We start from the raw sequence: 27,509 nt of genomic DNA, 5'->3' as shown, positions 1-27,509 counted from the left end.
CAGGGGGGCTGCAGGGGCTGCCGGGGGCTCGGGGGTGCTCGCACACACCGCAAAATCCTCCCCTGCAAATTCCTCCTCCCTGGGGTGTCTGATCCCAGTCCCAGGTCCCAGGCACCTTCCCCGGTGCGGGGGCAGATCAAAGCCCGCGCGTGCCAGTCCTGCTCCCGCTCTGGGCCAGTTTGGTTATTTCTGCTTTCCCTAATCTGATGGGAGCGGGAGCTTGAGCTTGGGGGGCTCATTTATTCCTCTGGGGTTTTGTTTTTTGGTTTTTTTTTTTTTTTTTGTTTGGTTTGGTTTTTTAATTGTTTTTTAATTTTATTTTGTTGTTGTTGTTATTTCTTTTCCCTTCCTTCCGCTGGCCAAAATTTCTCCCTTTCGCCTCCGATGACGACATCCCCGGCCGGGAGGGGACCGCTCTGTCCCAGCTCCCGCCAGCGCATCCGGGCTCGGCCTCACCGCTCCCCCCAAAAAAAACTCCCCCACGCTGCTTCCTGACGGCTGGAATTGGCAGCACTCGGAGGGAGAGTCCAGAGCTGCCCTTGGGACGGGAAAATCTCCAACCGGAAACTCTCCGGAGCAGCACCAAGTTTTTCCTAATTTTTCCCTCCTGCCTGGGACTTTTCTCGGGGCGGGGGGGGGGATGCTCTGGAAGGATGCGATGCTCAGGAACGCTTTGGGCAATGAGGAGGAGCCAAACGCACCTTTTAAAATGGATTTTTTTTTTGGTTGCTGAGCATCAGCAGGTTCTTGGCAAAGGAGCTGCTGACCCCCTCCAAAAAATGCATCCGCAGCAGCAGGAGGAGGACGAGGGGTTAAAGGCAGCGCTGCTGCTGCTGCTCGCCTGCCAAAACCGCTCCGGCGGTGCCATGGACTTCCCTTTCTTCCATAAAAGTCCACCGGATCCGAGTTCCCGTGGGATGCTGCAAGGAGGGGGCTGAGCCGCCCTACCTGGGGCGCGTGCAAGCACCGGGGGCTGTTTGTGGAATGCCTCCCCCCCCAAAAAAAAAAACAAAAAAAACAAAAAAAAAAAAAAACAAAAAAAAAAAACCAAACCAAAACAAAAAAACACCTCAAGAGCCGGGCAGCTCGCCCCGCTCCTTGCCCTGGCTCGGGCTCTGGAGAGCGAAAAACTCTTTTTTTTTTTTTTTTTTTTTTTAACATATTTTGGGTGAGGCAGGAAGGGGATGTGGGGAAAAACTGGGAGGGGATGGCCGGGCTGGGGAAGCACGTGCTGCTCCTCACGGAGTTCCAACATCGCTCCAAAAATCCCTGCTTGCCTTCCAGGAGCTCCAGAGCCCCTGCCCCACGGGGGTGGAAAGGTGTTGGAGAGGCTGGTGGGAAGCGGGGAGAGGAGAAACACAAAGGGTGTCCCCCCATGGAGCCTCTTTCTGCTCCATCCCTTTCCCAAACCACTCTTGGACCTCTCAGTACCCCAAAATAGCTCCGCAACTCCAACCCTGATTATTTCGGGACATTTGAGGGTGGTGGTGGTGCAAATGTAAGGACCAAGAGGTCTTTTCCCAGCCCTCTTCCCAAACCGAGGGGTCTCCCAGAGAAGCTGTCGCTGCTGGAACACCCTGGGATGGTGGAACGAGATGAATTTTAAGGTGTCCCTTCCTACCCAAACCACACCATGATCCTGTGAAACGGCGTTTTCCCCGGAATTTGGAAGGAGCAGAAACGTAAAAAGAAATGTAAAAAAGAAAAGTGATCAGGAGCTTCTCTTCCCCGCAGAGATGCTCAAACTCCCCCACACCGAGCTCAGACCCCACAGATTTAGGATTTCCACCCCAATTCCCCCCGGGGCTGGAACAGGGGACACTGCAGCAGCTCCCTGTGTTCGGGTGGGTGTCCCCAAGGCAGGACGAGTGGGGGTCCCCCCTTGACCCCCCTCTCCCTCGCAGGCAGCTCGCCCGAGCCCCGGCTCAGTTACAGCAGCAGACGAGATGTCATCACACCGAGAGCCCGGGGCTTGCATCACAAGTGTCTTGCAACGAAGAAAGCCAAATTTTTTTACAGGAGCAGCACACACGCTCTCTCTCTCTCCCTCTCTCTCTCTCTCACACACACACACACACACACACAGCCTCGGTAATTAACTTAATAGGTTTCTTACAGAATGCCCCGTGAGTGATGCTCAACATATTCAAGTGTTGACAAGACGGCGCTGAACCCGACGCCTACACAACGGGCAAACGAGGCTCGGAGCGCAGACACACCTTCATTGTCTGAAACTTGTAGTAAAACTCCAAACCCGCCCTTGTGAAATGGGGAGCTGAGCAGATGGGGCTGGGTAACCCTTCAGCTGCCAGGACCTGGCGCAGGACCTGGCAGGACCCGGGTGAGGAGGTGGCGGGTGGTGCCCAAGACCTTGAAATTAATTTAAAAGTGGTTTGGACAAGGTGGGGATCACACCAGATGCTTCCATGTGTATTTGGAATGTGTAATTGAGGGGGTTTAGCCCACTGGGATCATTGTCCTTGATCCTTGTGGGTCCTTTTCACCTCAGGATATTCCACAATTCTGTGGTTTGCTGGGCACTGGGAAAAAAAAAAGCGCAACTTCTCACTCCTCTCCAGAAATATTCACCCTTCAGAAAGTGGCTGTAAATCCAAGGGGATGAACATGACGTTATCCTCTGGGTTTGCTCCAGGTCAATATTTGGGTCAATAATATTTAAAAAAAAGGCTGCTGGACAGTCCTTCCCTGTGTGTCACCTGCTCAGTTCCAGTAGGAATCATTCCCTTCCCTCCTGCCACAGGAATTGTGCCATAAAAGACACAATTTTGGCTCACCTATGCTGGATGGGCTCAGATCCCCATCCAAGAAAAGCCAGCACCAAACACCCTCTTAAAGAGCCAACAGCACCCATGGTCAACCCCCAAAAATGGGGGGGGAAAAAAAAATCACTGGAAGAAGGATTGATGGGAAAACCAGTTTGGATGGATCTGTGTCGCAAGAGGCTGCAGAGATCCATCTCCTGCTGATTTGGGATGGGATCTTGAGTCAGGAAAATTGCCTAAGACAGGGTGGTCGTCTGTACAGGTTTCTCCAGGTTGGGAAATGTCCTGCCAGCGGCTGGGACCCGCGTGGAGCAATCCCAATCCCAGCCTGGTTGTCATCACGGTGCTGATGAGCTCCCAAACCCGTTGGGCTCCTCAGCGTCCCCTCCACCTGCACGGGGCCCCGCAGGTGTGCCCTGTCCCTGTCGCCCTGGGATGGGATCCGGTTGGATCGGGGGGGGGAAGGTCTGTCAGCGACTGCTGGTGATGCTGGAGCAGCAATGGGATCATTCCCAGATGTCCCATCCAATGTTTTTCAGAAGGGTTGGAACCCCAAATTGGTGGCTTTTCCCCCATCCTCCTGCATGTTGTGACTTCAAGGCAGGAGCCGGCCACTACAGGGATGCAGGATCCATCGTTATTCCTAATTTTAAGATGCAAAAGCATTTCACAGGTTTTGATCAACAGAGTAAAATTCCTAAAACCTTGGATTCAGCTATTTTGCATTATTTTTCCAGCAGCAGAACCTTGGGCACAACAATTTTGGATGATTTTTCCAGCATCTGAACATTGGGCGTAGCAATTTTGGGGGGATTTTTCCAGCACCAGAACCTTGGGCACAACAATTTTGGATGATTTTTCCAGCACCAGAACTTTGGGCATAGCAATTTTGGGGGGAATTTTTCCAGCTTCTGAACCTTGAGCACAGCAATTTTTTGGGGATATTTTTCCACACCCAAAGAATGTGGGTGCTGCAGACGAGACCTGGGCTGCAGATGGGTGAATCCACAGGACTACGGTGCACAGGAATTAAGGATTTAGCTGGGAGTTAGCTTGGCATTGTCAGGGAATTAAAAGGTTTACCTGAGCGTTGCAGACGGAGGCTTAAAGATTTTACAAACACACGAGATTTACAGCTCTCCCAAATTTCGACACCTCGGGTTTACCCCACCAGGGAGGATTTTGACCGGGTCTGGATGGTTCTGCTGATGAAACCTGGTGGGAATTGGGGCTCAGGCTTAACCCACGGCCACGTGGCACCTGAAATCTTAAATCCTAAAAGCCCAAACCCATGAACTTGTCTGGGCTCTTGCAGAGATAGAGCCAAGTGGGATCAAACCCTAAAGCTGCACGAGGTGAGGCCGTCGCCTCAGCGTCCATTGGCAAAGGAATCTCTGCATTAAATTCTCTTTTCCCCCCTCAAAAAACTCAGTGACATCCCAGATTTTTGAGACTTGGAGCATCCAACTTCCACCAGCACCACCAGCAGCGATGGCTGCACCTTAAATCACACAACCAACGTGAACCCCAGCCGAAGGTGAGGACAGCAAATCCCACACATCCAACAACCCCTTCCCAAGCATTCCCAACCCTGAATCCTGGCGGGATGCGAGGGGAGCACATCCCAAACACCCTCCAAAGTCAAGCCTGACAGCCCAGCCTGCTATCAGCTGCCCATCGGGAATTGCAGCCGCTTGCATGCGTGGAGCAAGGCAGGGGTGCAGGAGCTGTGCAATTCCCAGCCCGGGGCGAGAGGCTCACCCACACTCTGGGAACGGGAGCTGCAGGCTGGGCTCCGATGGGAGGTGGATAAAGCTGCCCTTACGTAAGGCCTGAGGTTGTGTGGAGGATCCGTGGCGGGAGCAGACTTGCTCTGGGATCAGCCCGGATCGTGCCGGGATGGATCCGGGCTGGAATATTCCCGGGACGTGCAGCACACGAGCAAACCTCTTGTCCCTCACGTTGGAGGTTCTCTCCTCATCCCGGCCCCTTCCCAAAAAAAAATCGGTGCGAAATAGGTTGTTGTTCACGAGGGTGCTGGTGATTATTAATAATAACTTGGCTCCGTGGTGCTCCAGTTTTCCCGAGCTCCCTGGCAGCGTTCCGCCGGGCCCGGTGATTTAGTGCAACTTAATTATTCCCGGCGTTTCATCACCTCTTGTTTTTGATGTCTGTGTCTCTGTCAGGGCCTCACCTTCGTGACTAAGAGAGCCAGGGAAACAAACTGCTGGAAAAGGGAGTGAAAAGGGGAAAATCCCTGAGCTGGAGGGTGCTTGGAGGCCAGGAGGGCTCGGGAAGGTGTCCCGTGGGGATGCTCCGTGTGTTCCCGCTGCAGGATGGGATGTGCATGGGGATGCACCCGTGGAGCCCCTCATGGGGTGTGGGGGGCTCTCACCCAAAGGTTTCAAGCCTTGGTTGTCATTCCCGGGAGCAGAGGGAGCAGAATTCCATGTCTGCTCCTTCCCAAGTGGAAAGGATGGTGCTGGGCCTTGTCTGCCCCTTAAACACCTCAGCGAGGAGCTCGCAGCTCCCTCGGCCCTGGCAAGCGCCGGATTTGCTGGATTTGGCTCCCAAAAACATGGGAGTGCCAGGTGGGGGCTCTAATGGGATTCCCATGCCTCCAAACCTTACATCCCAACCGTGGAGCCCGGAGGAGCCCCGAGCTGAGCCGGGAGCAGCTCCTGGGACCGTGCCTTGGGGGACACCAGGAACGCACAGGGGGACACGGGAAGGACTCAGGGATGCACACAGGGAGGGAGGAATTCCTGCTCCAGAGATGGCAGGGGGGAGCATCCTGCAGGAATGGGGCTGGATGGGGATGAGCGAGGCATGGCAGGGCCAGCACTGCCCCAAATCTGCTGGATTTTCCTGAGGAATTAAAACCAGGAGCAGGTGGGATGAGGGAATCACCGTTATCCAACATTTTACACATGATGGGAAGTGGGAAGGGTCTTTTGGAATGGCTAAAGAGCCACTCTGGGCTGCAAAAAGGGGATGTAGGGCTGGGATGCAGGACTGGGATACACATTTGGGACTGGGATTTAGCACTGGGATGTGGCACTGGGATGTGGCACTGGGATTTAGCACTGGGATTTATCACTGGGATACAGAACTGGGGTGTGGCACTGGGATGTGGCACTGGGATATGACACTGGGATGTGGCACTGGGATGTGGCACTAGGATTTATCACTGGGATTTATCACTGGGATGTGGCACTAGGATTTAGCACTGGGATACAGAACTGGGATATGGCACTGGGATGTGGCACTAGGATTTAGCACTGGGATAGATATGGCACTGGGATGTGGCACTGGGATATGGCACTGGGATTTATCATTGGGGTGTGGCACTGGGATATGGCACTGGGATGTGGCACTGGGATTTGCCTGCGAAATTCCCACTTTGGGGCACAGCAGGGAAGCTCAGCAGGTGCCCAGCCAGAGCAGAGGATGCTCCTGGAACCATTTGGGATCTGCCAGACCTCTCTGGCACTGCCAGCCTGGCTCAGCATCCCAAGGACTTCACCCAACCCCAGGCTCCACTCCAGGCTGCACCAAACTCCGTGAAGATGGGGGGGGGAAGAAAGCCAGGAATTTTCACAAAAAGGAGGAGAGAGAGAAAAGAGGACGAAAAAGGAAAAAAAAAAAAATCCCACAGCATTCCCAGTATTTCCTTGTGTGTCTGTGGCCTGGCGCAGCCCTTCTGCTCACTGCTCTGTTTATCCATGACAGACAACTAATTAACATCGGAGCCTCTTGAAAGGTCTTTTCAGAGGTAATGTTCTGACAGAGGATGTCAGTGAGGAGCAGTGATTTGTCTAAGCAGTGATCACATTGTTTCAGACTGAATGAGGTGAATATTAAACTGCTTTAAATGCACTCTTCATAAAGCACTAATTACATACTCCCGGGGGAGTACGGGCAAGGAATACTAAACAGCCGAAAAGTCAACAGAGTGCTTTTTATAGTATGTTGCTGGGTTCTGTGTTTTTCTGTCTTTCTTTTTCTCTCTCTCTCTCTCTCTTACAGTAAAATCACAGCACGCTGAAGAATACACATTTATAGCACAATGCCTCACATCTAATTATATGGCAATCATTAGTTTTAACCTGGGTGTATTATATTTTCTTTGATATATCGTGCCCCCCGGCATCTCTTTGCATAGAACACTTCCAAAGGCATTTTCTCCCCTCCCTGGAAAAAAATGTGCTTTTTTTTTTTTTCTCTTTCCCAATGTTAACATTTGCTTTTAATTTTTTTTTCTTCCCCCTAAACAATTTTTTTTTTTTAAATTGGCAGGAATAAAAAGGGGTAAAAAGAGGGGAGGAGGAGAAATCCGTTTAATCCAAATAAGAACCTGTTCCCTCCCTCCTGGAATCATGCACTTTATTATTACCAAGGTAACTCCACTGGGGTTTTAAAGGGGAAAGGAAACACAGAATGGGCCATTAATGAATTCCTGCAGATCCTGCTGCACTCCTGGTCTGGCTCGGCCAGAATTCCTGATGGGGGGAACAACTACTCCATGATTTTTTTTTTTTAATTTGTTTTTTTTTTAATAGCACAAACTTGGGTGGAGGGGGAAGATTGAATTAACCACAAATAAATCCTCCCTGCGCTGAAAACCTCGCGCCCTTCTCATCCAAGAAGTGGGAAAATAAAAGAGCAGCATGTGACAGGCCTGGGTGTCCTCGAGGGACCTGCTGCTTCCTCCTGGGAAGTGAAGGGAAAGCTGGAAAGAGCTGATGGGGACACGGATGAGGGGCACGAGGGCTGTTTGGCCATAAACACCCCCCTAAAAGCTCAAGGTCTGGCTCAAAATCGCGAGGTGTGGCTGAAATTTGTGAAGAATGGCTCAAACACATGGGGTCTGCCTCCAACAGCGACTTTCCTGCCTCCCAGCACATTCCGGGGGGGGTCTGAAGGGGCTCCAAGGAAGAGGACGAGGGAATTTTCATCAGGAATTTTAGTGCCAGGACAAGGAATAGTGGATTCAAGCTGAAAGAAGGGAAATTTAGCACAGATTTATGGAAGGAATTCCTCCCTGGGAGGGTGGGGATGGAATTCACCGAGGAACTCAGGCTGCCCCATTCCTGGAAGAGTTCCAGGCCAGGCTGGAGCACCCTGGGATGGTGGGAGGTGTCCCTGCCCATGGCAGGGGTGGGATGGAATGGGATTTAAGGTCCCTTCCAGACCAAACCGTTCTGGGATTGAAGGATTTTTAATGCACAGTGTTGGTTCTATAAATGTGGGGCCCAAAAGCACCAGGTAGGATTCATAAACAGCAGTTATGGCTCAAACAAATCAAGTTGGATTCACATGCAGAGGTCACAGCTCGAAAGCAGAGGTTAGAGAATCACAGAACCACGGAATTGTTCAGGTTGGAAAAACCCTTCAAGGTCACCGAGTCCAAGCTGTGCCCGCCTTGTCACCGAGTGTCACCTCCAGGAGTTCCTGGGACACCTCCAGGGATGGGGATCCAACCCCCCCGGGCAGTTCCAATCCCTGAGCCCCCTTTCCATGGAGAAATTCCTGCTGCTGTTCCACCCTGACCTCCCGTGCATGGCCCGAGGCCGTTCCCTCTGCTCCTGTCCCTGTTCCCTGGAGCAGATCCCAAATCCCCCCGGCTGTCCCCTCCTGTCAGGGAGTTGTGCAGAGCCACAAGGTCCCTCCTGATCCCCCTTTTCTCCGGGCTCAGCCCCTTCCCAGCTCCCTCAGGAATTCTCCAGCCCCTTTCCCAGCTCCCTCAGCCTCTCCTGCTGCTCCAGACCCTTCCCCAGCTCCGTTCCCTTCCCTGGATTCCCTCCAGCCCCTCTGAACTGGACACAGCAGCCCCAGGACCCTCCGTCCATCCCAAGGGTTGCAGCTCCTCGTGCCACGGACACTTTGTCGCTGGAGTGTCACTCCAAGGTCACTCCCCAGCTAAAACCACCCCACAAGGCCATGGATGTTCTGTCCATGCCCAGGGCACCCCATTCCTGGGATCAATCCCTCTCCACATGGCACCAGTTGCCCACAGATCCCGGCGCGAGCGTCGGGAACGTCGAGTGGAGCTGAGCCCGTGCTTCGAGGTGCAAACTTCCTCGGAAAGGAAGAGTCATGCAGCCTTTAGAGTTGTTTTTTTTTTTTTTTTTTTTTACCCCCCTTCCTTTAAAGAACATGAAAGAATCTGATAATTACTTCTATCTACCACCCAACTGTACTAATTACCAACCTATTTCTTCACAGTATGACAGACACAGGCTCTCCAAAACACATAGAGATAAATTAGCACTAATTGGTTTTCCTCTGGCTGTTTGAATTAGTATTTAAAGCTCCAATTACAAAGCAGAATAATTACTATTAATGTCCTGTCGCAGTACAAAAGGCAGATATCTCGCGAGCGAGTCCAGGTGTATTATTACACCGATTACAGAATATTTAACCTGGCTCGTTAAGACAAAGACACGGGAAACTTTAAAAAGAGGGAGAAAAAAAGAAAAGGGAAAAGAAAAACCGCAGATGGTGGCAGGTCCCTGCAGGGGATGGATGGGAGGGGGGGTCTTTGAAACCTGGGATGAGAGAGGTACGAGAAGGAGAGAGAGAAGAAGAACAGAAAAGGCGAAGAGGGGGATGAGAAAAGAGCAATTCTTCGGGAAAGCAAAGAAAATTTTGGGGGGATTTTGGCAGAGTCCAGAGCATAAAAGGTAGAGTGTGGTGCTGGAGTGTCCGGTGGTGTACAACACCTTCCTCCTCCCCCTCCTCCTCCTCCGGGAGGTTCCACATCCCTCGGAAGAGGAGCAAACCCAGCTCCCTGTCCAGGGATGCTCTGGAGTCAGAACTGCCCCAGGGGATGAAGGTGGGAAGGGGCAGGGCCAGGATGGGCAGGACCATTCCAGCAGCTCCTCCATCCTGGTGATCCCAAGGGTCAGGCAAAATCGGGATGGAGCATCCCTGTCCCCTGGTGATCCCGAGGGTCAGGATCACTGGTGTGTCACTGCGGTGTCACTCCAAGGCCACCCCCTGCCCTGTCCCGGCTAAAACCAGCACACGAGGCCATGGATGTTCTGTCCATGCCCAGGGCACCCCATTCCCGGGATCAATCCCTCTCCATCATGGAGCTCCTCACCTCTCCCTGCACTGTCATTGTCCCACCCCAAATCCTGTAGGCCTGGGCTGTGCATCCAGCTGGGAGCACACAGCCCCATCCCTGACCTTCCTAGAGGTAAGGGCAGGGTCTGGCTGTGCAGTGCCACCACGGGGACAGTGCCACCACGGGGACAGTGCCACCAAGGGGACAGTGCCATGCTCTGCCTGGCACGGGGTGGTCCCCTGGTGCAGGGTGGGGGACACGGGGTGACTCCTTCCTCCCCTCACTTCATCCATCCCTGGAAAGTCTGAATTGGGGGATTCCTCTGGAATCCCTGCAGCCCCAAGGGAGACCCCATAACCAGCCCCAAAAGGGGAACTTCGAGAGCAGGGCTTCAGCTCCCACAATTCCATAGCAGTGCTCCCACATGGATCACATCCCACGGTGGCCGGGACAACGTGGGGACAGGAGGGAAACTCGTTTTAGGGAATAAAAGCTGTGGGAGGCCCCAGGGCTGGCAAAGGGGGGGACTGCACATTCCCTCCCTGCCACCATCCCGGCCACGCTCCGGAGGGTTGGGAAATGTTTCTCCCAGCTTTGGGATGGCACGGACGGCACGGGTGGACAGCCTGGCTGTGCCCTCTGGTGCCCCCAGTTCCCTGCCACCAACCTGGCACTGCCCTGGGGGATCCCCACTTCCCCAGGGGGGGCTCCTTGGGGCATCCCCGTGGGGCTGCTCTGGCCTGGGCAGCTCCCGGCTAGGCACGGGACACTGGAATCTTCTCCCGGGAGGACCTGTTGGGCCGGGTGCTGCTGATTCCCGCAACATCCCCATCCCGGAGAGGGCACCCCGGGAGTGGGGGGCACATCCTGCTGCAGTCGGGGTGGGGGGAAGGTGCCGTGGGTGTGTGGAAAAAGGGAGGAGGACGGGGAGGGATTTCTTTTTCCGAGCGAAGGTGGGTGGCGTGCGGGGATGCCAGCTGGCGATGGGCTCTATTTCTACTGACAAGGCTTTACCCTGTAGGTGTGAGGAATTCCAATTAAATATTCAGCCTATTTGTCTGTGTGTGGGAGAGGGTTTGCTGTGCAGGAGGAAAGCCTCGCATTCAGCTCCGGAGCTAACCATTAAGAGAGAAATTAGCTCAGTTCATCAAGGGAAGCCAGCGGAGGGTTTTCCCTCGCTCTCCCACCTTGTTCCATCCCTCCCGTTCAGAAACCCATCTCGTTCGGCAGGGGAGCGCCGAGCTGGCCGCTGCTGTTGCAAAGAGAGCCAGCAGCACTTCCCAGGCCGGGAAAAGTAATTTTCCCCCATGCCTGGGGGATACGATCCCGGCTCAACCCAGCCCAGAGGCTGCCGAGGGAGATCGATGCGTCGGGAGAGGGGTCGGAGGCGTTTGGGCACTGCGGATTTAATTGCTCTCGCATTTACCGGCCACCTCCTCCCCGAGTCGTTTACAAGACGCTAATTAATCACTGAGAGACGAAAGCTCTCGCTTCCAGATGATCTTTTGAAGGTGGCAATGCCCCGTGAGAGTCGATGCCGTTATCGATGAGGGGCAGCGGCGGATGGGATCGATGGGGCTGCAAGCATCGTCCCTTGCCACCCCCGCGGGTTTGGGGTCGGGCTCAAGGCAGCTGAGAGGCTCCGGAGGGTGGAAAATCCCTCGGGAATGCACCTAGATCATCAGCTGGGGGAGAGATTGGGGTGAAAAAATGTCATTTTGGTACCAGGATGCTCCTTGAGAAGCAGCGGGGCAAGGGCAGGATGCAGAAGGAGTTTGGGGGAGAACTGTGCTTCCAAAAAAAACCCCACCAAAATAAAAAAATAAAAAAAAAAGCCACCATGGAGCTGATTTCACCATTTTCTGGAGCTTGACGTGTTTTTGCCCTTTTGAAATAACTTTCCATCTCAGAATACCCAAATTTTAAATAGAACCTAAAGTGACGAGAATAAAAAAAAAAAAGAAGATGACTTTTTCATGAAACCACAAAAGATATCCTGTTTTCCTGATCTGTTTTGGGGAATATAAGTTGTGCCTGATGGGAATGAAGCCGTAATTTTCTTCTCCTGAGGGAAGGCAAGTGTCCAGGCTCTCCCAGGTGAGGGGCACAGGTGGGGACTCAGATCCTGGGACCCCACTCTCAACATTTTAAATTAAAAAAACACCTGGGAGTTGAGGCCAAGCATATTTTGGAGGAAGATGAAGGTGATGGGCTGCTATGAGAGGGGGAATATGGGACATTGAGGGGTGTCCCAGGGCTGCTCTGTCCCCTTGGCTGATCAAACCAGCAGACCACTGGGAGGGCAAACTGGTTTTAAAGGGTTTGAAGTCCTCACTGGGAATTTCAGGCAGGAAAATGAATGCTTTGGTCCAAATCCAGCCCTGCTGCCTCCAGACCCAGGCTGTGGGGACTGTCCTGACATCCCTGGGATGGACATCCCATTCTTGGGATGGACATCCCATCCCTGGGACGGACATCCCACTCCTAGGACAGAGTTCCCACTCCTGGGACACGATCACTGGGGTCTTTCCTGATGCATCTGAGAGTTCCAAAATTCATCGGGAAGGAAAAGCCTTGCCTGGATCCCGTGGGATGCTCCCAGCCATGCTGAACTTCCCAACCTCCTCCTCCTCTCCACAGGATGCAGGGATCCCTTCCCAGACTGCAGAGTCAGGGAAGGCGTTCTCCTCCATCTTCCCAAACATGGGATGCAGGGATCAGCTTTCCTACCCTTTTCCTCATGCATGGAAGGCAGAGAGGAGCTTTCCTACCCTTCTCCATTCCTGGGATGCAGGGATGAGCTTCCCCAGTCCGTTCCCATACAGCTGAGTGAAGGAATGAGTTTTCCTACCCCTTCCCATCCACAGGATTCAGGGATGAACTTTCCTTACCTATTCCCATACTGCAGAATGAAGGAATAAATTTTCCTACCCCATCCCATTCCCGGGATTCAGGGATGAGCTTCCCTAGCACATTTCCATACTGCAGAATGAAGGAATAAATTTTCCTACCCTATCCCATTCCCGGGATTCAGGGATGAGTTTCCCTAACTCATTCTCATGCTGCAGAGTGAAGGAATGAGTTTTCCTACCCCTTCCCACATCCGGGATTAGGGATGAACTTCCCTGTCCCTGCCATCCACAGCATTCAAGGATGAACTTCCCTGTCATACCCAGGATTCAGGGATGAGTTTCCCTGCCCCTGCCATACCCAGGATCCAGAAGCCTTTTGGAGTGTCTCATCAATCCCAAACCCTGACAGTTTTATGGGGCACAAAGCACCGTTTTGGGGCCGAGCAGAACCCCTCAGGGACCAACCCTGCACCCTCCCCATCCCACGGAACCACCCTGGCATCACCCGCAGCTTTGCCATCGGGACCACCACCCGTACCCATGCACAGAATTCCTTCTGGTTTTTTCCTAAAACCCAAACCCGGGGGCTCCATAGCAACCCGCAGCTCCCGGGGTCTGACTCCAGCGCTTTGCTCGGCGCTGTCACTTCGTTTCAGGCTACCCCCGGGTAGGTGTGAGGAACTCCAGTGAAGCATTCCGCTGGCTCCCTGTGTGGGGGGACAGGCTCTGCAGTGGAGGAGGGAAGCCTCGGCGGTGACTAATCGCTCAGACACCGGGTGTCTGTGGCACCAGGGGAGGGCAGGCAGAGGGTTTTCCTTCACCGTGCAGCTGCCTCTGCATTCCCTTTTCGGGAGAGATTGCGGCTCCCCGCCGGGCTCGGGGGCTCCCGGGCGGAAGCTGGAAAGATCCCAAGCATCTTTCCGGCGGTGCCGCCGCTGCTGCGGATCTCGCTGCTGCCGCAGCTTTTGCTGCTCTGCCTTGTACAGCCACAGGGGAACTTTTTATTTCCCAGGGAAAAAAAACACAAAACAAACAAACAAACAAAAAAAACCCCATCAAAACTAAAATACATTTCTAGGGTTTGAAGGTGCCCCGCGTATGCCCTGCCGTGGTTGGTGTTTGGATGCCCTTTGGATGAGCATCCCCAAATTTGGGAGAGCACAGTTAAATTGGGATGCTGAGCCCCAAAATTAGTATCTGGCCCTTTCCCGGAGAGCGGAGCAGAGGATCCCACCCTGACCCACGACTTCAGTCCTGACAGAGACGCGACAAATTTGTCACCGGCGAGGTCATCGCCACGAGCCCCACGCAACCCACCTCTTCCCACATGCTCCCATTCCCCATGGAAAAAATCCCAGCTGGATGAGGGTCACGCACAGCACACGCGGGCCCCAAGCACCCCAAAACTGCTGCCCCCTTCCCATGAGCCAGGACAACTCCTGTGGCACCAACTCCCTGGGGGACAGCGAAGGTGGCACCGAGGGTGGCACCGAGGGCTGGGACGCGCGTGGCGTCGCTGGCGACTCTGGGGACACCGAGGCTTTTCCCCAACCTTTGTGAGCGGCTGCCTGAGGCAGGGCAAGAGGCGGCAGCGGGCCCGGCCCAGCCGGCGGCTTCGCCCCCGCTCCCCGGGGAGGTGAGGAGGGGGCCGGCGGCCGCCCCCCGCCACCGCCGTGGGCAGCGGCAGGATGTGCTGTCCCTCCCCTGCACTTCCCAGCGAGCACTTTACATAACTTCTGCTGCTTAGTCACAGCTTCGGCTCTTTTTTTTTTTTTTCCTTTTTTTTTTTCCTTTTTTTTTTTTTTTTTTTTGGAGCGATTTTCTCAGCCGCATCAGAGCGCGAGTCATTTCGGCAAAGGGAAGTCCCTTCCTTTCTTCCGTTCCCTTGGTAACTGCACAAATTTGCTCTTCAAATGATTCATGACCGGGGTGCTGTAGGAGTTCCCTCCTCCAACTCAAATCGCTCCCACACAACCACACATGCCCGATTAATCATTGATCGGTGTCTCTTCCGCAAGGTACGCCCGGCTCCAGCGCTCTCCTCCGGCCACCAGGATGCTCCTGAGGCCCCTGGATGCTCACAGGTGTCTCCAGATATGGGACACAGGCAAGAGTTTGTAAGAAATCCCATCCCCGGGCAGGTTTTCTAGGCTGTAAATGAAATATTGCCGCGGTGGCGGCAGGTTGGTGACAGGAGCCGAGGGTTCCCCGTGGAGCCGGCGATGGGATCGGAGCTCGGCGCTGCTGATGGTGATGGATAAACCTCCCCTGAACTCCCAAGTGCCTCAGCACAACTTTATCCAGGATCTGAGTTTTGTTTCCATCCCAAACTTCCTCAGATTCAACAGAGGGAAAATTGAAAAGCCAGAGTGTCAACCCCCACCGTGACCACGTTGGAGGCCAACAGCAGGAAAAAAAAAAAAAGCCATAAAAGAGCTGGAAATGTCCTTTTTGAACCCCTGGTGAGCAAAATGCCACAAGGCCGAGCATCATCCCAGGGCCGCGATGCTCCTCACACACCTGTACTGCACATGGAAGCAGCTTGGGATGGAAATGGAATCTTGGCTGCCAGGAATACCTCGGCTGGAAAATAAAATTAATCTACAAAATCTCTCCCTGCCTTTTTTTTTTTTTTTTTTTTTTTGGTAGGTTGTATCTGATTTATTCTCTCTTCGTTAAGAGGAGCTAATTAACAAACCATCGTTTAAATAAACAGCAGCCAGAGTGTTTGTAACCTCCGCTTTATTGAATTGTGACAAATTAGTAGCCTCTGCATGTTAAATGAAACAGAAGCATCGAGGGGAAAAAAAAAAAAAACAAACCCCTGAATTCCCATCTGGATAACGATCCTTGCTGTGGACACAGAGCAGAGGGAGCAACTCCTGGCCAATGTGACAACGCACGTGGAAAAAATCCCAAATAACCCCCAAAAGCTGGCGGGTTTCTGGGCGCTGAAGTTCCCAGAATTCCTCCTGAATTCATCCCTAGGGAATGGCAGGGCCAGGATGAGCCGCGGGACAAGGCTGGGGTGTGGATAAATCCGAGCAGCCCCGGGAGGCTCCGGGAGCCGTCGTTCATCACGGATCCATGACAATTATCCCTCTGTGCCGAGCCTGGCATCCCGCGGCTCCCGGGAGGAGGGAGCAGAATTCCCGAGGGATGAGCCAGGGAGCGAAGCCGTGGCTGCGTGTCCCAGGCCAGCCCTGCCCTCCTTCCTTTTGGGAATTTTGGGATTCTGGGATTTTGGGATTTGGGATTTTGGGATTCTTTCCCCCTTTTTCCTGCTCCCCAAAAGGTGCAACCAACGCTCTCCATCCTCGCTGCTCCTGCCGCATCCCGGCTGTGGGATGGTCATTCCCAAAATTCAGCTCAGCCATTCCAGCTCCTGCTGTCCCCGCGGGAATTGCTCAGTGTCAGCTCTCTCCAGGGCCTTTGGGAGTGCAATTAATTAATGAACCTGGGAACATTCATTACACTCCAGGTGAGCACGACGCCGAGCAGGGAGCGCACCGGCAGCTCCTGCGGGGTGGGAATGCTGGGATTTGCAGGGATGCAGCAGTGGGATCGACCCTTGGCATCCCAGGACACAATTTCCCTCTGGACAGAGCACCCCAGGACTGATGGAATCGTGGAATCATGGAATTGTTTGGGATGGAAATGCTCTCTAAGGTCATCGAGTCCAACAACTCCTCCAGCACTGCCAGGGCCAGCACCAAACCGTGTCCCCAAGTGCCACATCCATGTGGCTTTAAAATCCCTGCTGGAATAGTGAGCCCACCACTGTCCGGGACTGGACAACCTTCACAGGAAAGAAATCTTCCCAATATCCAACCTCAAGCTCTCCTGGCACAACTTTTGTCCTGTCGTTTGATACCTGGGAGAAGAAACTGGTCCGTGCTAGTCCACAGCCTCCTTCCAGGCACAGAATCTCATTTCAAACATTTTTCAAGGTGAGAAATTCATGGGATCAAGAGAGGTCTGGGTGGGAAGAGACCTGAAATCTCATCCAGTTCCATGGGCAGGGACATCTTCCACTGTCCCAGGTTGCTCCAAACCCTGTCTGGCCTGGTCTTGGACATTTCCAGGGATCCAGGGACAGCCACAGCTTCTCTGGGAAATCCATGCCAGGGCCTCACCACCCTCACAGGGAAGAATTTGTTCCAAAGGAGCTTGAAGCCAAAGAAAACTTCCCCATGAGCTGCAGCCTCTTTACTTATTTTGGATTTTTTTCTTTCTTTCTTTTTTTTTTTAATTTCTTTTATTAATAAAGGCTTCATTAACAAGCAGCGACAGAAACTCACACCAGGGAACTGAGTATTCCGAGGAGCCAAGTCATCAATTAAACCAACATTTCCCTCTGTTCTTTCCCTTTCAAAACCTCGGTTTCATCACCAAAAAGAGGAGTTGAGAGAGCTCCAGCGAGGAGGAACAATAGCAGGGCACCAACTCCTACATCTGCCCCTTTCCACCCCTCAAATAGGCGGGGATCAGCGATCCCACAATTCCATGGATCTCTGGGAATCATGGAGGCAAGGAAAGCTGCCCCAGCAGCTCCCAAAATGTGGAAACCCCGCCCCCCTCCCGGTCTACAGGGTACCCAAAGACTGATTCCCCCCTGTTCCCAGCATCAATTAACGATTAAAAATCATTCCTTGCCCTGACTTTTGGGATGGTGAATGCACCTGGATCAGGAGTGCTCGGCAAAAGTGTCCCCAAGGTGTCCCTACAACTCTTCACCCAGCAGCCGAGGAGCAGGAACGACAGCAGACAGCAATTAACAGCTGATCTCTCTGATTTTTTGTGTTTTTTTTTTTTTTTTTTTTTTTTTTTTTTTTTTTTTGATAAATCCAAGCGTTCTGGATAAGCCGGAGCCGCGTTCCACGTGCTGCAGAGGAAACGCCTCCTGCAGAGCACACGCGTCCCTTAGGGATGGGGACAGGGCCAGGGGACAGTGCCACGGGCACGGGCGAGCAGCCTGTCCCCTGCAGCTCCGCTTCCACCCCTCCCTCCTACAAAAACCCCATAATTTTTAAGGTTAATAAAGCCCTTGTTTGCTTAAGACAGCACCTGTTTCTATGGTGACACTTGCAACCCGGAGCCTGTTTATCACCGGCGACACACCGCGGGGAAGGCCAGAGGTGCTGCCAGCACCTCTGGGGACAGCGGTGCCACCATCCCAAAAACACCCATCCGTGGGATCCCCGCTCCGCCCCGCAAATCCACGGGAGGGGGTTGGAGCTGCGCCCGCAGCGAGGGGGGAAAGCCGGGATGGGCGATGGTGGGAACGGCTCTGCTCCAAAAAACGCTTCCCAAATGCCAGCTCAGAGCTGCCCGGGGGTGCCTCAGTTTCCCCAGAGTCCTGCCCTGGGAAGGGTTTGGTGGCTGATCCGGGTCCCGCTCGGTTCCAGCCTGGCGCAGGATTTCTCCAGGCTGGCAGAACCCGTTTCCATAACGACTTTCTGTTACAAACATATTTTGATAAAAATAAAGTTAAAGCGGCGAGGCTTTAGTGGAGTACAAATTCGCTGCTCTCGCCCTCCCCCTTCCTCCTCCCCGAGGAGGGGGAATAAAGACGGAAAGCTTTCCATTTGAAGGGCAGTATTTTCTCCCTTCTTTTTCTTTCCCCACTGAATACAAAATGGAAAACCTTGTTTACCGGGGATTCGCTGTAAACCGGTTCCGACTCTGCCTGGTTACCTGATGCTCTACAGTATGTACAGGATAATGTGATAAATTCATTTCCAATTCACTGCATTATCCTTTGAATATTTTAATGACTCATTGAATGGAGTAAAAAAAAAAAAAAAAAGAGAGAGAGAGAGAGAAAAAAAAGCTATTTCAAATGAACAATTATGCTGCATTAGAGTAAAGGCTGATTATATTTAAACACTGCTTCCATGGATAACGGGACATATCGACCTCCGCCTATAAGAGCTAATTTGGCTCTTATCTCTAAATAATTTTACACTGCAAATTACCATGAAAACCTAAAGGGCTTTAAAAACATTCATCAAAAGATATTATTCCACTTTGTAGCAACATTTTTATTTAAATTATTTTGAATAGGAGTGAAAGCATCTCTCGTGTTTGACGATCGGAGCGGCGACGGAGCAGCGGCTGATAAGGAACGGCGAGCGGCGCCGAGGGGATGGGATGTTCCATCCTGAAAACCCACCTGGGAGAGCAAATCCCGAGCCAAACCCCAAAGCTGGTGGCGTGCCAAAGTACTGCAGCACCCAGGAGTGGCATTTAGCGCTGCTGGAGCCGCTTCCCTCCAAACTGGGGGATGGCAAAGCCCCGGTGATGCCGCAGGGACGGCAGGGCGACACACAAGTGATGCCAGGGGAGGTTGGGGTGGTCCCCAGGGATGTTGGGGTGATACACAGGGATTTTGGGGTGGTCCCCAGGGGTATTTGGGTGATACACAGGGATTTTGGTGGTGGTCCCCAGGGATGCTGGGGTGATACACAGAGATTTTGGGGTGGTCCCCAGGGGTATTTGGGTGATACACAGAGATTTTGGGGTGGTCCCCAGGGGTATTTGGGTGATACACAGAGATTTTGGGGTGGCACCCAGGGGTATTTGGGTGATACACAGGGATTTTGGGGTGTACCCCAGGGGTATTTGGGTGATACACAGGGATTTTGGGGTGGTCCCCAGGGGTATTTGGGTGATACACAGGGATTTTGGGGTGGTCCCCAGGGGTATTTGGGTGATACACAGAGATTTTGGGGTGGCACCCAGGGGTATTTGGGTGATACACAGGGATTTTGGGGTGGCACCCAGGGGTATTTGGGTGATACACAGGGATTTTGGTGGTGGTCCCCAGGGATGCTGGGGTGATACACAGAGATTTTGGGGTGGTCCCCAGGGGTATTTGGGTGATACACAGAGATTTTGGGGTGGTCCCCAGGGGTATTTGGGTGATACACAGAGATTTTGGGGTGGCACCCAGGGGTATTTGGGTGATACACAGGGATTTTGGGGTGTACCCCAGGGGTATTTGGGTGATACACAGGGATTTTGGGGTGGTCCCCAGGGGTATTTGGGTGATACACAGGGATTTTGGGGTGGTCCCCAGGGGTATTTGGGTGATACACAGGGATTTTGGGGTGGTCCCCAGGGATGTTGGGGTGATACACAGGGATTTTGGGGTGGTCCCCAGGGGTATTTGGGTGATACACAGGGATTTTGGGGTGGTCCCCAGGGATGTTGGGGTGATGCTGGGTGATACCCCAGGGGATGGTGGCAATGCTGGAGAGATGCTGGGTGATACTGGGGTGACACTGGCTCGATGCTGGGGTCATACCCAAGTGGTGCTGGGTGATGCTGGGCAATACTGGGGTGATGCTGGGTGATACTGGGGTTATGATGGGTGATACTGGCGTGATACTGGGGGGAAGCTGGGTGATACTGGGGTGGTACCCAAGCACTGCTGGGCAATACTGGGTGATACTGGGGGGAAGGTGGGTGATACTGGTGTGGTACCCAGACCCTGCTGGGCAATACTGGGTGATACTGGGGGGAAGCTGGGTGATACTGGTGTGGTACCCAAACCCTGCTGGGCAATACTGGGTGATACTGGGGGGAAGCTGGGTGATACTGGTGTGGTACCCAGACCCTGCTGGGCAATACTGGGTGATACTGGGGGGAAGCTGGGTGATACTGGTGTGGTACCCAAACATTGCTGGGCAATACTGGGTGATACTGGGGGAAGCTGGGTGATACTGGTGTGGTACCCAGACCCTGCTGGGCAATACTGGGTGATACTGGGGGGAAGCTGGGTGATACTGGTGTGGTACCCAAACCCTGCTGGGCAATACTGGGCCATACTGGGCTGACACCAGCTGGGTGCTGGGGTGCCACTGGGGTGACTGCAGGGCACGGGGGCTCTGCCAGGCCCCCAGCAGGGCCCCGGCCGCCCCGTCCCTCCTGGGGAAAGGCACTTGTGAGCCCCTCTCTGCACCAAAGCAACAGAAGGTGTCACGTAAAAGCCTACACGGTTATTTTAGAGCCAGTGTGCAAATAAGGCTGTCAGCTGAAGCTGCTCGGAGCCAAGACTTCCACATCCCCCCGAGGATCTGCATCTCGACGAGACACCGTGTGGCTGAGCCCGCCAGCCCCGCAGCCCGATTTGGGGCTGGGGGATTGGGAAAACTCCACCTGCAGTCCCTGCAGGACGCCCCCGATGCACCCCCAGATACAGCGACCGAGCTGAGGTGGTTTTGTCACGGGATGGGGATGATGATTTTTTTTTTTTTTGGTGGTTTATTATGCTGTTTTTTTTTTTTTTTGTGGGATTTGGGGGGTTTATACGCTTTTCTGTGTGTGTAGAGGAGAGATACGTATGCACACACCCACGGGAGATAGAGGGGATATATTTATCCCATCATTATAGGGATCATATCAATGCATAGGTTTTATATAGAATATTGCATGGAATCACTGAATATCTCATGTTGGAAGGGACCATCAGGAGCATGGAGGCCAAATCCCTGCTCGGATATGTGTGTTTATATTTATAAATGTATTTATCTCGTGATAAGAAAGCTTAAGGAATTGTTGGGGCTGGGATCAGCCCCATCCCTGGCAGATGGGGAAAACCCTTTTCCTTCCCAAAAATCTCCTTTTTTCCCCCCATGGTCTGACACAGAATTTTTTGGCCTTAGAGATCACAAACTACATCACCCAAAAGCCAGGGGGAAAAAATAAATCCCACCTTCCATTCATGCTGCAGGTTTGAATCCCACATTTGCCTTCTTTGCTTTAAAGGATTTGCTCCCAAAAATAAAAAAAAAATCAAAAAAAAAAAAAAGAAAAAAGGGAAACCCACAATAATTAGCAAGAGGGAACGGCTCGGAAGGATCTGTGTACAGAAGGAAACACAGGAGCTTGGGCTCCTTTGCGTTTGGTAAATATTAAAATTAATGAGAGACTTTCAGGACCCTGTTGTTAGAAATGCAGAAGGGTTTCTGTGAAGGATAAAAACACAAAACAACACGAAAAAAAAAAAAAAACCAAAAAAAAAACCCAAGCCCTGTACACAAATTCCCGCAATTATTCCCGATGTTTCCTATTTTTCAGCCAATTACAGAATTCATGGAAAGTATTAATATCCCGTTTTAATTTGCTTAATATGCCCATTAACAATAAAAAATCTAATTAAGGTATCTGTACAAAGAGCCCTCAGCAGTAATTTCAGAGAATAATAGAGGAGAACGACTCAATATTTCTTGTTAAATGCATGCTGCAAATTAATTGATATCTTAATTAGGCTTTAGTACCCAGATTATCAGTTAGATTGATTTAGGGCTGCAACACCTTGTTTTTTGAAGACATAAAAACAAGCAGGAGGGGAAAAAACTGCTTTTCCAAATTATCTCTGGGAGCAAAGCCACGACCAACCCGGACAGGGGGAAGGACTCATCCCATGGACACAGCGCCAAAATTCATCCCAAACTCATTTCCCCCCTTGTTTTCTCACTGAATTAAAACAATTCTTAATCCAAAAAATTAAAAAAAAAAAAAAAATCCTAGAAAACGAATGGAGATTTTCACCAAACCTACTTTTTTTAACCACAAAACCTAACTGGCAGCAAGAGCTGTTTGGAAGGACGCGTTGTCTCTAGAGAGAACCGGTGGTGGGGAGTTGGCAAAGTGGTTTTGGGTTTGTTGTTTTGTTTTTTTTTTTTTCCCAGTGTTTCCTTAGGAGGAGAAAAAAGGAAAAAAAACAAAAAAAAGAAAAACAACTCAAAAAACCCAAGCAGCAATATTTTTGGACCAGCCTGGCTCTTTATAGCCTGAGGAAGCACTTCCCTACCTACACGCCCAGCACCATTTACATTTCTCTGGCAAACACTCGTCCTCCTCCGGGGGTTTCACCGGGAGGAGTTTGCATCCCATGGGAATCCAGCCTTCCCCAAATGCTTGGGAACGACCCCGAGGGACTCACCAGGATGTCGGTGACCATCCAGTGCCTCCAGAACTGGTACTTGGGGTTGGCTCTGTTGGGAGAGTCGGGATCCACCATCACCAGGACGTATTTCTCGTTCTGCAAGAGAGGACAGGGGAATGCTCTGGGTATGGGGAGACAGCAAGAAGCTCCCAAATCCACATTTTTCCACTCTTTCCCAGCAGGTGCTCTCTTGAGGTATCACCCCAGAGGTGAGTGAGGAACGGGTGCCAGGAGAGGCCACAAACCCGCTGCGGGGTGATTGAATCCCAAATCTTTCCAGAAGAAAAATGTGGGCTCTGCCTCTTCCAAATTCACCAAGGAGAATTGCCCCTGCTTCCAGCCATCCTCTCACACATCCCACCGAGGCACAGGATTGCAGCCACTCTGGTATTTTTGGGGATCCAGGGGTGGTTGGGGACAAGTTGGGAATCCCATCGTCCATGGGGGTGGCTGTGAGGAGCCGAACTCTACCCCAAAAATCTCAAAATATCCAAAAAATGTTCCAGGGATGCTGCAACAAGCAGCACCTGGGGGTCAGGTACCACTTCTGGGTGACGCAATTGGGCAAAAAGAACTGGGATTTATGGATGATCCTGGTTTATCCCCCAGGAAACCCCCACAGCCCACCCCAGGTCCCCAGTGAGGGTGCCCAGCACCCAAAAGTGCCCCCAGCACGGAGCCCACGTGGTTATTTTGGTTTGCTGAGGATGGAAGTGACCTTTGGAGGAGGCTGTGGAGGGAAAACCTGCTGATCTCCAGGGATTTGGCAGGACCTCAGGCACCAGATTATCCCGCAAGCGCCCGGATTATGGGATCTATATCCGAATAAAACCTCCAGGTGCGTCTGTCAGGGCGCCAGCGGTGCCACGCTCCGCTCCAGCCGCCCCGGGGGCTGCGCTTTCACAAACAGCCCTGGGATTTAGCCCTGCAATTCCCACTGGAATTAGCTGGAGCTCTGTCCAGCTTGTGAAACCGGGCAGGGATTTGCACAGAGAGGCTCTTGGGGTTGACTCAATGTTTTTGTTCCATTTCCCAACCTCTGGTTGGGGTAAAGATGTGAAAAGCCCCTGGGGTGTTGCCATAACCAGAGAGCCCCTGTGCCCCTTTCCCTTGGCGTCCCACACATCTCCTAAACCTCTTGAAGACCCCACCTCCACAAGCAGCTCCATTTCTAACCAGAAAAAGGGGTTTTCAACCCATTTAGCCAGCAGTTTGCAACAGTTGTGGAGAAAATCCCAAACTCCTGCAAACCTCCCTGCCCGGGAACAGCTCTGCCCCTGCTCCTTAAATCCCAGCCTGGCATCATCCGAGGTGGGGGGAATTACATCAACCCTGCAGATGTGAGCGTGGGAAAGGGGCCGTGCTGGCCTCACCACGTGAGGCTGAAGGTCAGGACCTCGAGGCTGAACCATCACCACCCTCCCCACCACGCTCCCAGCTGCAGCCGGCTGAAAAAAAAAATTAAAAAAAAAAAAAAAAAAAAAAAGGGAAGAAGCAGCAAAATTCCTTAACAGCGCCGAAATCGTTTAATAGGAAGGAGGAGGAGGAGGAGGAGGGGAGGGGGGAGAAGAAGCCCGACAACCCAAAAACCCTGCACTGGAAGTGTGAAGGAATTTGAGCTCTAACTTTGGGGAGGGTGCGGAGCCGAGCTCGGCGTTTCTGAATCTCTCGGCTCCTCTCGGAGCCCAGCTGGTGGGAACAGAACGTGTAGTCATGGGACTGTCATCGTGTGCTGTCCAGGTTAACATGTAGCATTTCTATTACTATTAACAGACTTTCTGCTCCTCACTCCATCTGTTCTTCGAAATAATTGCAGTTGTACAGACCATGCCTTCGCTCCAGGCAGGCTCTGGGGAGAGGATAGTGCTTTTATGCAAAAAAAAAAAAAAAAAAGGAAAAAATGGGGAGGGAAAAAAAAAAAAGTGTTAAAAAATAACAGCAAACACGAGAATAGAGTGCAAGTGAAGCTAACAGCAGGCTTGGAATTGGGGACAGATTGTGGCCTAGAAAGGTGACAGCACACGCAGCCAGGGGCCAGTGGGGCCAGACCCCGGTGGGGACAGGAGCTGGGGTCAGTGCCCCGAGCCAGGCTGGCCCCAAGGGATTTTTTTCTCTCCTCACCTGCCGGCCACCCTAAGAGCCACAATCCCTCACCTTCCACCTAAAGATAGCAAAGCCCTCCCCGAGCCAAGTTAATCCTGGCTGCTCATCCTGGGCTGCTCCCGAGGCTGCAGCAGCCCCCCAAAGTCACCCCAAAACCCCTCGTGTGGCATCCCTGGGCCGTGCCAGGCACCCCAAACACGGGGGAGATGTTTTTGAACTGCTTGCAAGCAGCAGAGCAACCCGAGAGTGGTGATTTTGGGGGTTTTAAATGCTGAAATCCCTCCTCGACACAGGCTAACAGCATTAGCTGCTGTCAGGGCTGCAGACGGGAGCCAGCCCCGAGTGACACGGGAGCTGCTCAGCTTTACAAGCATGAACCAGCCCCAGGGATTTTGGGAGAGGAGGAAAGTGGCTTTAGATCTGAAAATTCCTCCAGTGCACAGGAACAGGAGGCGTCTTGCTGTGCAAAGGGAAGGGAGGAAGGGGGAGAGGGAAGAAGAAGCTGCTTTGGGTTGCTGAGGATGAAAATTTGGGGAGGGGGGGGGGGAAACAACCCCAAAGATTTGTAGCTCATTCCTGCTTGGCCCAGGCCATGGAGAAGCTGCTGGAGGGAAGGGCCCAGAGTCCTGTTGGAGTCATGGAGTCATGGAACGGTTTGGGTGGGCAGAGACCTTGAATCCAATCCAGTTCCGTCCCCATGGCAGGGACACCTCCCACTGTCCCAGGGTGCTCCAACCTGGCTTGGACACCCCCAGGGATCCAGGGACAGCCACAGATGCTCTGGGAATTCCATCCCAGCCCCTCCTCACCCTCCCAGGCAGGAATTCCTTCCCACTATCCCACCCATCCCTGCCCTCTGGCAGTGGAAGCCATTCCCTGTGTCCTGTCCCTCCATCCCTTGTCCCCAGTCCCTCTCCAGCTCTCCTGGAGCCCCTCTAAGCCCTGGAAGGGGCTCTGAGCTCTCCCTGGATCCTTCCCTTCCCCAGGCTGATGTGTGACACCAACTGGGTCACCCATCCACGGCCACCCTTCCCTGCTTCCTCACCCCAGGACACCTTAAACTCGACATTTAACCACTGCCAGGACCCGCTGCCTTCCCAAGGACTCACATCCACGTCTGCACCGCCCAGCTTTACCCCCACGTCCCTGCGAACGAGCATCCTTGCCCTGCTCCTCCACCCGACACTGAGCCGGAGCAGCAGAGCTGGTGGCAGGTGACAAGAGCCGTGCATTCCGTGTTTTCCCTGCTAATTGTTTCTAGAGGGGAAGCAGCAGTGAGTTATCCAGTTATTCCTGCAGAAAGCATTAGCTGCTCCAATTAGGCACAGGTTTAGGAAAGTCGCTCCGAGCAGGCAGGGACTTTTCCAAGAGGCAGGCAGGCAGGAGAGGGATTTTGTGCGCTGAGGATACACATGGAGCTCAACAGATCCCGCCGAGCTGGGGCTGCACAGGAATTAAAGACTTATCCAAATGAAAGCAAATAGGGTGTTAAGCGACACACATGTAGAGCGAGCGGTTTCCTTGGAAACCAGCGCACATGGAAGCAGCACACATGCAGTGCTCCGGCATTTTCGGCAGTGCCAGGGCAGCCTCGGAGCTCTGCCCTGCCAGGGATACTCAGCTTGGGCTGGGCATGGAGCTGGATGAGCCCAGGGGTGTCCGTGTCGGTGTGTCCATCCCGCTGGTATCCGTTAATCCAGGGCATGGGGGAAAAGTGGATTAAAACGTGCTTTATTCTGTGAAGGGGGGATGGATGGTGCCCAGCTTTGCTGTAGGAGTTCCATCCCAAAACTAAGGAATGGTGATGGGCCAAGCCCCAGCCAGGGCCGGCCCAGCATGGGGAATGAACGGGTTTGGATGGATCCAACCCGGATCCTCCCAGCTCACCCAGAGCTGTTCCTTGTCTGTGTCCACCTGGATGTTCCCTGCACCAGCCCTTCACCTCTCAAGGCCTGAGGTGAAATTTCCAGCTGCCCCATTTCCACCCATATCCTTGACAGCTCCTAAGGAATTTCCCCGGGTGTTGAAGGAAATCACGGCATGGACAGGTAGTGATGGTATCTGAGCCAAAAAAACTTTCACCTCCCTGGGAGCTGCAACCTGGCATTGCCACAGCCTGGATTATCCTGCTGGGAAGGATTTCGATGACATGATCCAGGCTGGTCCCAGGAGTATGGAGATGGGATGGGGGATGGAGCCAGGAAAGAGCTGGGTTTATACAACTACAAACCAGAAAACCTCAATCTACCCCGAAACCACCTTCTGGAGCAGGGCAGGAGCTCCTGGCTGGGCAGGGAGCTGGGAAGAGTACCCAGAACGATGGGAAACATCATCCCAGCTCTCCTCAGGGATGCTTGGAGGGTCCAGCTCACGTCCCACCAGCACAGGAGTCGGAGGTGGAAGCGCCGCCAGCACCAGCTGAGATTTGAGATCAGTCTGGGCTCTTTTCTTGGCTTGTCCCCAGTACTAAAAAGTCTCTGTAACAGGCACCGGCTTCACAATTCTGCTGCTGCTGCCTCGCCAGAGAGAAATTCCAGCTCCTTCCTCGGCAGCAATGAAATTGTTTGCGACCGAGTTGTGTTGCGGCTTCGGGAAGGAGCTGCAGGATTTCACCTCCTCATTTTCCACCTGTGCCTCGCCACTTCCATGGGCAAAAAACAAACAAACAAACAAAAAAAAACAGGTCAGCAAAACTGACCCTGCTCCGCAGGACTTGCCCAAGGGGACAAGTGGCACCGGCTGAA

At 52.9% G+C, this 27,509-nt stretch overlaps 1 protein-coding gene across 1 annotated transcript in view; it reads right to left on the bottom strand.

Annotated features, from left to right (window-relative positions):
- PEBP4 (phosphatidylethanolamine binding protein 4) overlaps nucleotides 1–27,509 on the bottom strand; it is a 72,389-nt gene that overhangs the window by 15,169 nt on the left and 29,711 nt on the right. Inside the window, exon 3 of the mRNA XM_062510671.1 lies at nucleotides 22,660–22,758. Coding sequence (XP_062366655.1) covers nucleotides 22,660–22,758 — 99 coding nt within the window. The remainder of the gene's footprint in view (nucleotides 1–22,659; nucleotides 22,759–27,509) is intronic.

This window comes from Cinclus cinclus, chromosome 29 (genome assembly GCF_963662255.1).
Source record: "Cinclus cinclus chromosome 29, bCinCin1.1, whole genome shotgun sequence".
NCBI classification, from domain to species: domain Eukaryota; kingdom Metazoa; phylum Chordata; class Aves; order Passeriformes; family Cinclidae; genus Cinclus; species Cinclus cinclus.
Note: the sequence above shows the minus strand (reverse complement) of the source record. Positions and strands in the feature narration are given on the sequence as shown.